We start from the raw sequence: 14,196 nt of genomic DNA on the forward strand, positions 1-14,196 counted from the left end.
TCTTATGCAAACTGTATAAAGTTAGAAAAACAGCAGAATTAGTTGTAACTCATATGTACTTTTTGGCTCTTTTAGTAGAAGTATCACAGAGGAGATTATACTCAGAGCAATTGGTATTTCATATTCTGGTTTGATTTAAAATGCTTTAACATAATCTGTTCTTATTAGAGACGGAGCCCAAACCAATACCGAGATCTGGTTTCAGATCAGAGTTCACAGCTTGAACCAATCTCCATAATGGGACAAATCGAAACACCAGATTTGGATCTGAAATTTGAAACTCCGTGTTTAGAAACACTTGTAGCCAGTGACTTGGTTTTGCCTCTTAGACAGATCCAGAGTTAGGATCTAGGGTTTCAATTCAAACCCGTATTTAATAATTATATCCAGTTCATACTGTTGAAACATCTGATTCTTGATTTACAATTCCAATTTCTATCTTGATATTATCTAGCAAATGTCACATCCCAGAAGATGAAGAATACAGGATTTTAGTATAGTTTAGAATTGCAGTCTCAACACTTGAGTCCAAAAAGATCAACTTAATTTCTACTAGCTCCTTCATGTGTGATTATGTTGCTTGGCCTACGTCTGGAAAGGGTGTAACATCCTTCAAAACTTGAAGGCTCGTTAAAATAAAAATAATTTATAAAATAAAAACCCTTACTCTGAATTATTAACAGCTGAGGTTAACATTGAAGGAATTTAAAAAATCTAATTTATTTCTCACTGTTAATGTTCACTTTTGTATGTCACACAGTTGAACTCCGCAACTAGGCTGGTCAATTTCACGCTGTGGTCCTAGGCAGCTTCAATTTCTTGTTCCCCTGCATTAACTCAATGCTGTTGTGTTGTCTTTTGTATTTCCAACAGTGTAAGGAAAATTTTAAATTGGAAAAATAAATAGAAAAAGAAATCATGAAACGAAGCTCTGTTTTGTACTTACACCCCTGGGGACAGAGCTTTCTGGCCACAAAACTACATGCACATTAGGCCCTGTTTTGGATTGCAAATAATACAGTACAGAATAAAAAACAAAATCAAAAAAGGAGCATTGGAGGGAGTAACCAAAGACTGGCTACCTTGAAGCTCAAGGCCTCAGTATCTCTGTATGGTTCTGCATGATATTAATCAACAGCAGTAGTGGCCCTATGACACTAATTATAAGCCATAGTGGATTCTCTCCCTGTTGAAATAGAGGAAATGGAAAAAAAAAATCCAGATTGTTTGTGGAAGATGAAGTAGAAACATTTGACAAAAAAAAGGGGACTGACAAAACCAGTAGGGTGCACTGAGAACTTGAACTTAAAAGTTACAGTGAAGAAAATGAGGGAATCTTTTTTAAATAAAGGATTATTAAAGCACATATGGTTATTGAAAGATTATGTGAAAGAGCACCATGTAAGAGTAAGGAATTTAAGGGTGCCTTGGCTTGGCAAGGGGAAAGACCCAGAAGGGGAAGAGACCTAGTAGGCTTTCAGTAAATCAGTAGCTGAAGTTCTAGACACTGATGGAGAGAAGACCCCTTCCTCCATATGGAAAGAGGTTAAAAAATCCATATGAGGAAGACAGTTAGCCCTGGAGTCATTACTGCATGTGCATTTTGCGTCTGACCTCAGATGTAGAAAGTGCCTATTGCTCTTAAAGGAGTGTCTGTCTCTGGTATGCACGTGCTAGGAAGAGGCTGACCGGGTTGCGGGAGGGCGGAGGGTGTCCTTGTGGAGTACAGATTACCATGCTGCTCCCCTAGGCTTCCTGTCAGGGCTGCCAGAGTGGTCTTTGGAGCCTGTTGTTGGAGAGAATAGAGGTGTCTGTCCTGGGAAATTTCAATATCCATGTGAAAGACAGCTCTCCTGGGTTAGTCACAGCCACTGTGATAAATATGGTTACCCCAGATGGTTCCTAGCTCAGCTTACAGCTGAGGAGGTGACAATTTGAATCTGCTCTAACACATAGTATGTGTTTGGTGCTGGCGGGGTTTAGACAGCAGACAATTAGTTATGGTCTAATCGTCTCTTCCAGATGGAGGACAGGGGTTTCCCTCTTGTCTGTCAGGGCACTGGAACTGGTGTGGTGGTGGTGATTTCTCTGTGATTAATGGATCCGGTTGGATTCCAGAATTCTAGGGCATAATGCTCTCTTGTCATTGGGCCAAGGCAGGTTTAAGGTCTGATGTATTATGTCCCATCATGGCCTGAAATGGGAGCCATATATCTAAAAGTGCATTGTCAGGTAACTTAAATTATGTTAGCTAACATCTCCCGGGTTTTCTATCTGGAATTAGGAATTGATCTCTCCATCCCTAAGTAGGTACGTATTTAAAAAAAAAAAAAAAAAAAAAAGAGAGGAGAGATTTTTTTTGTTTACTGTAGGTGCCCATGTAAATCAAGCTTTCCATGTGCCCCTTATGCAAACACAGGGCATAGTACCAATTTTTCTTGTTTGTGTGGAACATAAGTAAAGTGCAGTGCTACTGTCTGTGTCTTTTGATGGTAATTACGTGCAGTCGGACCTGATTCTGCAGCCCTAAGCACGAAGCTCCCTTTGACTTTCACTGGAGTCAAGCACGGATAAGGGCAAGAGTGCTAGATCTTTAGGGCAAGAGATACTGATTTTTAAAACGAAACATGGATGTAATCTGGAGGACATTTGCTAATGATTCAACTTTAATGGTATGTAAAATTTTGGGCCTGAAGTATTTGACAGTGTGTCTTTCTGAAAACATGGCAAAGCTTTGAGTGTTTCGGTTAATATTAAGTTAACATTTTATAGAAATTCTTGTGGCACATAGCTAAAATTGCCTCTTTAAAAAATGCATAAAGTAAGACGCAAACTCACTATGAAGCTGTTGAATTCAGTGCTGGAGAATCCCCTCCGTTTCCCCTCTCCTTTTCCTAGAAAGATGAATGTATTTCCTTGGTGTGGTTTTGGAAAGAAAAATCATTAGTATACTGAGTTGTTTACACACATCTTAAGAGAAAATATACTGAATGCCAAAATAAATAAATAAATAACTAAATAAATCTATCAACAGTTTCATTTTATTGCAGAGAAACCACAAGGAAAATCAGTTTGCACTATTCAAGCAACATTCTATTGCATGGCCTGAAACCAGTTCATACGTAGTTGGCTCTGTAGTGAGCTCTTTTTAAAGCCAGAGGAGAAAAGCACACACTGCTCCCTCCCCCCTTGTTTTTCTTTCTATATTAGAGGCTTCGCTTGGTTACATTGCAATGGTATAGATCTCTCCTTCCTTTAGTTGTTTGTTAGGTGTATTTTAAAAGTGCTCTCACTGCATGCTGGAGTGGTGTATATTATGGATTTAATAATTTGACAAGCATTATCTTACATTGCAGCTAATCCTGCTACACAGTACCATTTAGTAATCAGGCAGTGTGGGGAGAGGAGATGTTTAATATGCCCATTCTGTTTCCTATAAATCATTTATCAGGTAGTTTCAACTCTGAACCCTGCAATAACTTTTGAGTTAACAGCACACTTCATTTAATTCACAAAGTCAATTCCTGTCATGACATTTACTTATTGAAATAGAGTTTACAGTGGATGTTGCATGAAGTCCCAGCTGCCCCTTCATTTTTCCTTCACGGCAAGAAAGCATTGTCAGGTTTATGTGTCTTTAGAGCTTGGTACTTGCTGACTTCTTGAAAGTAACTTTGCAGGGATACGTACAAAAAATGGCAAAGGTTCAGGGTATTATGACATCGTACATGGCCATTTTCCCTTTTTATTCAGGGACATAGGAAAGTGGTAAAAGTTTAGTAGGGTTGGGGGACTAGGTGGGTCAGGGAGTTGGTATGTAGAGCCTTTTGTCTCTAGGTTATTGATTTGTAACCCACCCAATTCAAACTGGCATTGAATTTGACCAGTGGACAGGTTTCTAATATTGCAAAAAACATCTACCACCCATGCCACTAACTGGAACCCTTGTTGGCAGTCTTAACAGAGGCGCCAAGGACTAAAATGTACTTGAAGGAGAAGCACCTTGTCTGGTGTAAACTGGCATAGCTCCTTGGACTTCAGTGGAGTCACATTGACTTACACCATTTGAGGATCTGATCTGAATTGTATAACCTGAAATGCTACTAGAGTGACCCCTGTAGGACAAATCCAGTCATGCTGACAGGGTGTGGAGAAAATGCTATACCACGATCTATGCTGTATCAGTTCTGTGGAGAAACAGAGGACTTCAGTCTTCAAATTTGTCTGGCTGGCTCCTTCAGCTGAGGAAGTTAACCAGTGATGGTGGTGATGTGATTTCTCTGTGACTGTGGGACCTATTTCCTTCACCCCATAAATCGTATATCCCATGATTGCTTAGATGCTTTCTCTGAGCAGTCTCTCAGTGTGCCCCTCTGGTTCCCTCATTTTAACTTGGACCTACGCTCCCTTCCTGTTTTTACATTCTTTATTGCAACTGTAATTAGTTGATCCTTGTGGTTTTTTGTTCTGTTTTGCTTTTACTGTAGCCTTCCCCTTCCTTGCTTTTGTTGAAGGGAAGCTGTGTGTGTTTCTTTTGGGTGAAGTCCCTTTGGACTTCACCAACATTTGCAAGGATCTCCTTACGTCGGCCTCCAGCCATTGCACAGAGGCAGGGGTGGCTCCAGGCACCAGCGCAGCAAGTGCGTACCTAGGGCGGCAAGCCACGGTGGGCGGCGTACTGGGCGCCGTTAGGGTGGCAGTCAGGCAGCCTTTGGTGGCATGATTGTGGGAGGTCTGCTGTTCCCACGCTTTCCGTGGCAATTAGGCGGTGGGTACGAAGGCGCGGGACCAGCAGATCACCCGCAGAAATGCTGCCGAATCCGTGTGACCAGTGGACCGCCCGCAGGCATGCCGCCAAAGGCCACCTAACTGCCGTGCTTGGGGTGGCAAAAACCATAGAGCTGCCCCTGCACAGAGGTCAAATAGACAGACTCCTAACATGAGCATCACATTTGCAAAAATAGTCAGAGTTTTTAGTAGCAGTCATGTGAGGGGATTATATCAATAACTTTAATTCAGGGGTCGGCAACCTTTGGCACGAGGCCTCAGGGTAATCTGCTGGTGGGCTGTGAGACATTTTGTTTATGTTGACTGTCTGCAGGCACGGCCCTCCGCGGCTCCCAGTGGCGCAGTTCACCATTCCCGGCCAATGGGAGATGCTAGAAGCAGCGCGGGCTGCAGGGTCATCCTGGAGTCTCCTGGATGACCAAAGAAGCTGGTCTGCATGTATCGCTGGGCCATAGCAACCAAACATACACTTCAAGTGAACTAGTAATATGCCTAGAAACCATGGAACATGAATAAAACAACATTTTCCTATTGCCAAAGAGGAATGATTGTAGTGATTACAATTCATTGTCCCTGGAATTGTGATTTCTATGTAGTTCTTTTTGCTCATTGGTCATTAGCTGTTGTTTTGTGTGTGTTTGTTTATGTTAAAGCCTCAACTTTTTGGCTGTTACACAATCCTAAAGCAACATGGCACATGTTAATTTTATGGGCATGTGCAGTACTGAAGATATTCCATGGAACAAGGAATTCCTTAGATGATCAACTGTCCCCTGAAGTCATGACAATTGTGATGTAATCAATGGTAAATAGTCACTCAAAATTTGTCAGCCTTGACTCAGTTTCCATTAACTTGGACCAATTTGTGGTTTGAGTTAGTACTATATAAAACCTCATCTGTCTCAGTAGACTTTAGTTCTGGCGTTCATACAAACCCAGAACTTGAAAGGTATTTAAGTCATGTGAAGCAAAACTGGAAGAAAGTTTTTGCAAAACTCTTTGAACCAAAACCACAAGTATAGCTCAGCTCTGCAAGTTCTGCTTGAGAAAGGAAACAAGTGCATATTTTGGGAATGCAAGATTTAGTCATTTACTCATTTAGTTAATTTATTTAATATTTTCTGAATGCAGAAAGAAAGATCAGTAGTTTTAAAATGCGCTATGCCGTTCTGAGATATGCAAAGATCTGGTGTATTGTTGGCTGCATGGCCTACTGAAGTAGCGTGTTCATCGTGAAATATAAAAGCAACCAATAAATAGAAAGCTATAAAATGATGTTTGTTTCGGTTTATTTTAGGATTATCTCTGGTAGTTTTTTTCTGATGACAGTTCTGGTCTAAAAATGTACCCATTGATTTAGGTTTAATAGACCATAATGTGGGCAACATAACTGTATCTGGTCATGAATATGGATTTTAGTGCTTCCTCCTTCTAGCCAAATTTCCTTTATTGTGCTTTGCCAGGAAAGTGGCTCTGTACAGCTGGCTGCAAAATGATGATGGTTTGTTTGTGTTGTCTTGTCGCAGATCTTGACTTATGCGAGTCTTAGGAGATATTTCTTTGAGTTGATTTGTCGAGTGGTTGAGGAGGTGACATTCATGGCATCTGAGATGTGTGTGTGGGAAAGCATTAAGTGGGCTGTGCAGCGTTAGGGATCTTCCCCTTTATCCTGCTGTTCTCTGAGCCAAAAAAACAGCCTTTCATTCTCTGATTTTAATTGTGGAATTGTGGGAGAAGCTGTTGTATTTTTTCTGTGCTGTCGGTGCCCAATCTCGACATTACTGTTAGAGGTACAGAGGTTCCCAGCCAGAGGGGTGAAGATGAAGGGGCAGTCGATATATGAAATGTTTGTAACAGTCAATTCACAGTTCTTACCCCAATTTCCTCTCATTTCTTTCAGTTTCTGGGCATAGCATTTCTTGGAATTGGATTGTGGGCATGGAATGAAAAAGTAAGTTGAATATAACACAAACTCAACTTTTTTTTTTTAGTGACCGGTTGAATAACTGTTACACATGCTACCCATTCACACACACACTGTACTGGAGAGAAAATAAGACCCATTGTCAAATGAAACTTTAGCTTGTCTCACCTAGAAGGAGACCTCAGCATCTTTCTGGAGGCTGCTTTGGCAAGAAAGCTCAACTGACAGATGCACACAGAGTAGCCACTGCAGCGCATATATGGAAAGTACAGCATAGAGCTCTTATTGGTAGGCAGTATTGGTTTGGTAGTGTGCTGTCATAAAGGGAAGCAAACCAAATGAAAGTGAGATTTTCTATTTTTGCCTCTGAATTTACAACACTACTGGTAGCTGTGGCTTAAATTAGTTTACACACTTACAAAAAAATAAGCACAAGACTGACTAAGCTATAGTGTTTCTTCAGTTATCTTTAAAAAAAAAAAAAAAGATAGAATGTCCTTCATTGTGCGACTGATGCTGTAACTCTTATCCTCTCACAGATAGGCTATTTTCATGTGATTAAATTTGGGAGACTGCTTGGGGATGGAAAGTGGGAAGGAAAGGCAGTGCCAGACTAGAAGGTATAAAACAAATTAATGTGTGTCAGAATCCTGGGTAAACAGGTCAGTTCTGCGACAAGATAAAAGATGCAAAAAAACATTAAAACTATTTTCTTCCCCTTTTGCTCTTCTTAATGTTGTTGTTATTAATAATAAATACTTATGATAACAAGAATATTGTGAGAATTAATTAGATAATATTTGTAAAGTGCATTGAAGAGGAAAAGCCCCATGTTAATGTTAAGTATTGATATTATGTTCACTACTAAGCTCATAAGTGGGGCTGAACAAACAGAAACAATACATTGGAAACCCAGTCTCTGGCTCAGCTTTTGCGCTAAACATTCAGAAAGAATTTGCCTATCTTGGAAGCAAGTCAGTCAGTTGGAGTCTTCTAGTCGTTCCATCTGTTTTCCTTCTGAATACAGACAATTTCAAACAATAAAACATTTTCGATGGCTTTCAACAGGCATTGAAGTGCATTATGAAAGTCTGTGTTGTGCTAAGGCCCTGATCCTGCAAAGATGTAATCACATGCTTTGCTTTATCTAATTGAATTAAATAGAGCTACTCTGTGTGTAAGGCAAAGTGTGTGCCTTTGTCTTTGCAGGTTTGAGGCATAAATTAGTAGTATTTGCTTAATTTTGAAGTGGCTTCCCAGTTAAGTGTGTTGGTTTTTTTTTTTTACATTCTTCTAGCATTTCCTGAAGCAGCAAAAATGGTTTTTCCATTATTATAAATGTTTCCTTAGCCTGGAGTCCTAAAGCAAGAGAGTCCTTCTGTCAGAGTGACAATTCATTAGGTCTTTAATATAGTTCGTTAGTGTGAGACTGGATCAGACTGTTCATGGAGAAGTGTATCCAGTAAAAAATTAATAGTCAGAAACTGCAGCAAACATTTTACTTAGGATGCAGAAACTTAATATCATGATCTCATTTTAAAATAACCTATAGATTTGAAGAACTGAGTTAATATATTACATGCTTTAAAAAAAAAAAACAAAAAGCAAAAAAAGAGTAGTTGCCTGCCAGTTTGGACAGTCTTGGCTGTATGACTTGTTTACATAAATGAATAAATAAAAATGTTGCTGTCATAGGACCAATTTCTTTCCTCAGACATGTGCACAGGAAACCACTGACGTCAGCAGGCATTTTGAGTGCCTGCGTGGGAAAAATGTGGTGCTTCAGAAATTGTTTGTGGTGTGTTGTAGCCATGTTGGTCCCAGGATATTAGAGAGATATGAGGCAATATCTTTTATACAGAAGTTGATCCAATAAAAGATACTGCCTCACCCACCTTGGGCTTTAGAAAGACTGTTTATTATGTTTACTGTGGTGTCATGCAAAGGCCCCAGCTAGGGCTGAGGCCCTGTTGTTCTAGATGCAGTATAGTCACAGAGTAGAGTATCTTTCCCACAGAGTTTACAGTCTGCGCTGATGCTGAGTTCCATGGTACTGCTCCCGTGCACAGTTATGTACGGACATCAGTTTTTGCACAGTTGGAGCTTAATAAATCACTGTGCTGCTGTAAGTTGTGATTTTGGGGGACACAAATCCAAATCTCTTCCCCCTTCCCCTCCGCCCTGGTCATTTGAATTTCTTTCCAGTTAAATTTTACCTTTCCACACACTCCAGTCATTTCTCTAGTCAAACTTGCCACATCTCAAAGCCTTTTCAGAATGATGGAAAGTAGAGTACCAGATAGTGTACTCAAAGTTGAATGATATCACTTACCAAGGTTGGCTTTAATAAAATAATGCACGTTTAATTGCAGCCTTATTTATGCCAGGTGTGAGGAATGCACTGTAGTTCTTTGAGTGGTGGTCCCTATGTGGATTCCAAATGCAGTGCAGGTGTAAGGAACGTATTGTGGCTTCATATCCCTTCCCATGCCCCCAGTTGTTTCTAAAGGAGACTTGAAGACAAACAGTATTTTAAAGAAAATAATTTCCTACATAGTCTCATTACCTTCCTTGCAGCCTTTGGGGGAGCAATAGAACTCACTTGTCAGACAGTCAATGGAACTGGTTTGACAGCCAGTCAGCAAGGCCTAAACAGAAAGTGGAAAAATTAGCATCCTAAATCATGAACCTGAAAGAGAGCTGTGAGAAACAAGGAGGCAGTGAACCGAAAGAGAGAGAGAGAATCTGTAAAGATTAAGTTCACCTCTCTCCACCTCGTCACCCCGGTTTTACTGCTGAATTTTTCTCTAAGATTTTTGAGGAAAGACTTTTCCTTCCCTCACTTTATCCCAGTGAAGATGCAAGATCAGGAAGGAGAGATGCACTAATTGTGCCATGAGATTGCAGGTACCCACTTCCAGCAAGTGCGTGTTTGAATCCTTGTTTGGAAATTTGAATCTTGTGCATATCCCTGGGGCTGCATGCAAATTGGGCAAAATGCAAAGCACTCTCTCTGCTCTTGTGCATTTGTGGATTTTATATTGGAGTTGGTGGTGTGAATAATTTCTATTATGTGACTTATCATTTAGAGTTTGGTGCCTAAAGGGGCACTGTCAAAATAATTTTTAATGTTATAACAGCTGAAGCTTTTCAATCTGAATGGATTTTAAAAATCTCATTTTACTTTTCTCTATTTGTGCTGTTAGTTTACTTTGTGAATTCCACTCCTGTATGACAAGGAAACTAGACCACTCTTTCTCCCTTTTGTTTCCTTCCCATTCCAAGTAACTAGTGAAATGCTGCTGCTGTTGTTTTTTGTGTTTCCAGCATGAATATAACAAAAATTATGGAAACTTAAATTGTGTGAACGCTCCTCACATATTTTCAGGTTTACAAAGACTACATTTTGGAATAAAACAGGTTTGGCACATTTAAATTACTGTTGTTCTCTCCCCTACACTTACTCAAATGCACAATAATGTGAAATTTTCAACTATTTATGCCTATCAAAATAGACACATTTTTCCCATTATGAAGCAGTAATGTGATTGAAAATACTTGAATTTCTCATCACCCTCCAAATATATATTAGTCAGAGATTCCTACTCATGTGCACAAGCAGGGTGTGAAAGATCAGCCCACAGTCTGCAAAGGAGAATATGCTCCAGATGATTCTATATTTGAATCTTTTTTTCTTTTCCTCTGACCACCTCCACAGCCACTTCCCCTAGTTCAGTGATACTCCGACTTCAGTGATTCAGGATCCAAATTAGTGATCAACATTACCCAAAAGAGCCAAAGCAGAGTGAATTCATTGTTTCATATACTATTTTTTTAAGATATATTATTCTCACAGCAAAATGACTCACCAAGAATAGTTATTTTATCCACTACAATATGTTAATAATGTAGTAAAGGCATCCAGATTGGTTAATAACTTAGATTGGTTAATAATTCAATCACATAACGTTTTAATATTGTGCTGCAAAGAGCTGCAGGAGATGCATTAAAGAGGCAGTTATGGCTCGCGAGGCTCAGTCGGAGCATCGCTACTCTAGTTCTTCTTCTCTTTTCCCAGAGAGGAGATCTCTCAGATCACCCCTAAAATTTTCCCTCTGATGCTGTAAGGGAGGGGGATTGTTCCTTCAAATCTTTTCCTGTGAAGCCCACAAAGCATGGGATGTAGTTTTAGTTCCCTGTGTCCTCCCTCGGTGCTGTCCCTTCTCACTGGTCTTGGCATTCTTCTTTGTTGTAGTGTGCTACAGGGACTGTTGAATAAATGGGGGTTGGAGGCCTGGGGTTGGGAGGAGTGGTGGGTGGGGATGGGCCCTCCTTGGGCTCCTGAGGATCTGTTTTCTCCTTGCACCCTTCTGCAAAAGAGCAGGCAAATACTGCATGTGCAGTGTGGTGAGGAACCTCCTCAACTCCTGCTTACAAGGCCAGATTTCCTCTCCCCTGAGCTGTGCCTGAGATTACAGTGGTGGGCTGGAGAGAGAGACATCAGAAGGAGCTGCAAGACAACTGGCAGGTCTGGAACAGAGCCTAAGCCTCCCTTCCCAGAATGACTCACCATTTGCGAGTTCTCTGCTCTGGTGCCGTAGTGGTGAAAGTGACGGAGTAAGGACACTCCAGTGCTACAGAAATGCTTGAGTGTCCTTGGAAACACGATACCTATCAGTCTTGAGGGATGCCCCACCAAAACCTTTTCTGCATGTATTGCTGCCTTATGCATTTCTCCCCCATGTTTGTGGAAGGGAATAGCTCCTTCTGTTTCTTTCTGCTACCTCTCCATGGAATTAGTGCTTAGTTTTTCCATTTGGAGCAGGGTAGGGATGAAATCAGTCTTTCCCATTGCATGCACACATCCCTTGTACCCTCATGCTCTGAAATCGAATGCATAGCTAGAAATAAAGGACTTTTCATAACTTAATTATGTTGATTTCACTCTAGTTTTTTATTTTCTCTTTTCTTTCCCTCTCTCCATCCCCCCTCAGCAGCAGAAGCAAATTCTGACTGGAATTGGCTCAGGGACACTTGTAGCTGTTAAATAGTTAACCACGAACTCTGACCTATTGCAGACCATTAAGAGGGTGGATGAATACTACAAACAGCTGAGTTGAAGATCAGCCAGGGAACATATCCTATTCAGTCTCCTTCTGGGACTACAACACATCCCTGGACCAAAGCCATTGTGAGAGGGGAAAATATTAAAACACGTGATTTTGCAGAAGTGAACTGGTTCCTGGCAAATATTATGCAAACGTCTGAACAGTGCATGTGCAGAATAGAAATACAATAGCATTGTTGGGGGAAAAGCTGCGTCCCCTTCTTTTCACATCTAAGATATCAATAGTACGGATTTGACCAGGCAGAAATAAAAAGAGCAGAATAGACTATTGTTACTTATGCTGCTGGAAAGGATACTTCATATTTATGTAATACACCCCTACCCCGATATAACGCTGTCCTTGGCAGCCAAAAAAAGCTTCCCGAGTTATAGGTGAAACCGCATTATATCGAACTTGCTTTGATCCGCCTGAGTGTGCAGCCTGTCTCCCCCCCCCCCCCGCACCCCCCCGCACCCCACCAGACACTGCTTTACTGCATTGTATCTGAATTCGTGTTATATTGGGTCACATTATATTGGGGTAGAAGTGTACAAAGATTTTAAAGCTCTTCACAAATGTTTGTCTCCCCTGTGAGGTAGATTACTGCATAAATTGAGAATATTAAGTGACTGGTTCAAGGACACACAGCAAATCAGTAGAAGAGCCTGGATTAGATTGATTCTCTGTCCCCTGCTCTACTCTCTTAAAAAAACACCACCACTCCACCTCCAACATTCAGCTAAAGATATGGTGAAGACAGTGCTGGTCAGTGCTAGGATCTTCACAGTTTTCCCAATTTGTCTTATAAATAACCCATTAAATCAACAGAAGTGCTTGAATATTATGGTGACAGGCATTGTAGAAAACCGTAAGACAGACAGGCAGATGTGTGGATAGAAAGGATATATCGACATTCCTATGAGATGGTCCTGCCAATCCTTTTCAGCAGTTTGAAATGGAATAATATGCTCCAGTCATTGCCCCACTATTTCAAACAAAATATACTTGTAAATACTGCATCACTAAGGATCTTAAGAGCTTATTTCAAACTGTTCGGGAAAGGAGAGGGCTGTAAGATAGCCTACACCATATTTCATCATTAAGGAGTCTGCTGTCAAAGTACCTGAGAATATCTTTGATAAACAAGAGGTTTGTTGTTAAACCTATTCATAAACCATGTTCATCATTCAGACTAAAAGCTGTTGTTTTATTGCCAAAACCTCTCTCTCCCTGTTGTATATCCTGAGTTGTGTATCTCCAGGATGTTGGTAACTGGAACTTCTGTGTACAGTGAGAGAAAATGATCCAACAGTACAGAAGAACATGAGAGCAAATTATATAGCATGTGCTCCGCCGAACTCCTCTGTCCTGAGGCATAGCTCATTGTTATCCATACAAGGCTGGTGATAACCAAAAGTGGGCAGGCAAAACTGGTGTGTAAAGGGACAATATACCTTAGCAGGTAGTGCTTCTACTGGCTCAATACAGTCTCTGGCTCAGTACAAGTTAGAAATTGGCTACCCTGAGAAGTCTCCCCTTGTGCGTGCTCTCTTTCTATAACAGGCGAGGAAAAGAACAGAGACTAGGGCAAATTAGAGCTACAGTATTATAGATCCTAGTTGACCAGCATTTTAAGCACTGGCATCCCATGAACCCTGCTAAACCTGAAGATCCAGAAAGGCATCTAGCTTTGTGTCCTTAGGGGTCAGTATAGGTTATGAAAAGAACGTAAATACATAGTAGCTTTATTTAGCTGGGTTCTGTTTCCGCTGCCTTTAGTAGGGGCATGACTGAGTCTTGTGTGCTATAAAATGATCACAGAGGGGTACATCTTGTTCTCACTTATGTGTGTGTAAATCCAGAGTAACTCCACTGAAGTCACTAGAAATACTCCAGATTTAGATATTGTAAGTCAGAGTAGAATGTGGCTGAGGCCATCTTCATAGGATTTGAATGTTGTGGTGGTTTGATCTTAAATAAGCCCAAAGTCTCTTACGGCATCAGAATAAAAAAAGTATGTGTCATTAAGTAACAGTGTTCACCCTTCCGATGGTAGTTTTTGTTTAAAAAAAGAAAATGTTGAGCACACCCCTGCTACATCTCCTACATTAGTCCTCTCCAGAACTAGTGCGTGTTATGACATCATCTGGGATCTATGTATATAAAGAGCTATTGTAACACAAGACTATATGTAATTTTTCTTTATAAGGCAGAGTTTCCTTTAACACTGTAGTTACTGTAGGTCCTTAAAGAAAATGTGGACACAGTGTATGTGCAGAACTTGGGTAAGTCATTGTTTTATCATGCAGAACATTCCTTATATTCCTAGAGCAAAGGGTCTGTTTCCTGACCTATGTACCTCCAAGGCCAGCCTTT

The 14,196-nt window shown here is 40.6% G+C and overlaps 1 protein-coding gene across 6 annotated transcripts in view; it reads left to right on the forward strand.

Moving 5' to 3' along the window:
• Positions 1 to 14,196, forward strand: part of TSPAN5 (tetraspanin 5) — a 121,283-nt gene that overhangs the window by 82,702 nt on the left and 24,385 nt on the right. For 5 of the 6 annotated variants that reach the window (XM_050944477.1, XM_050944481.1, XM_050944478.1 and 2 more), the window contains one exon: positions 6,689 to 6,739. In XM_050944477.1, the coding sequence (XP_050800434.1) occupies positions 6,689 to 6,739 (51 nt within the window). Of the gene's footprint in view, positions 1 to 5,460; positions 5,594 to 6,688; positions 6,740 to 14,196 lie in introns of those variants that run through there. The other variant, XM_050944482.1, reaches the window with a different exon arrangement.

This window comes from Gopherus flavomarginatus, chromosome 3, assembly GCF_025201925.1.
Source record: "Gopherus flavomarginatus isolate rGopFla2 chromosome 3, rGopFla2.mat.asm, whole genome shotgun sequence".
Classification (NCBI taxonomy): Eukaryota; Metazoa; Chordata; order Testudines; family Testudinidae; genus Gopherus; species Gopherus flavomarginatus.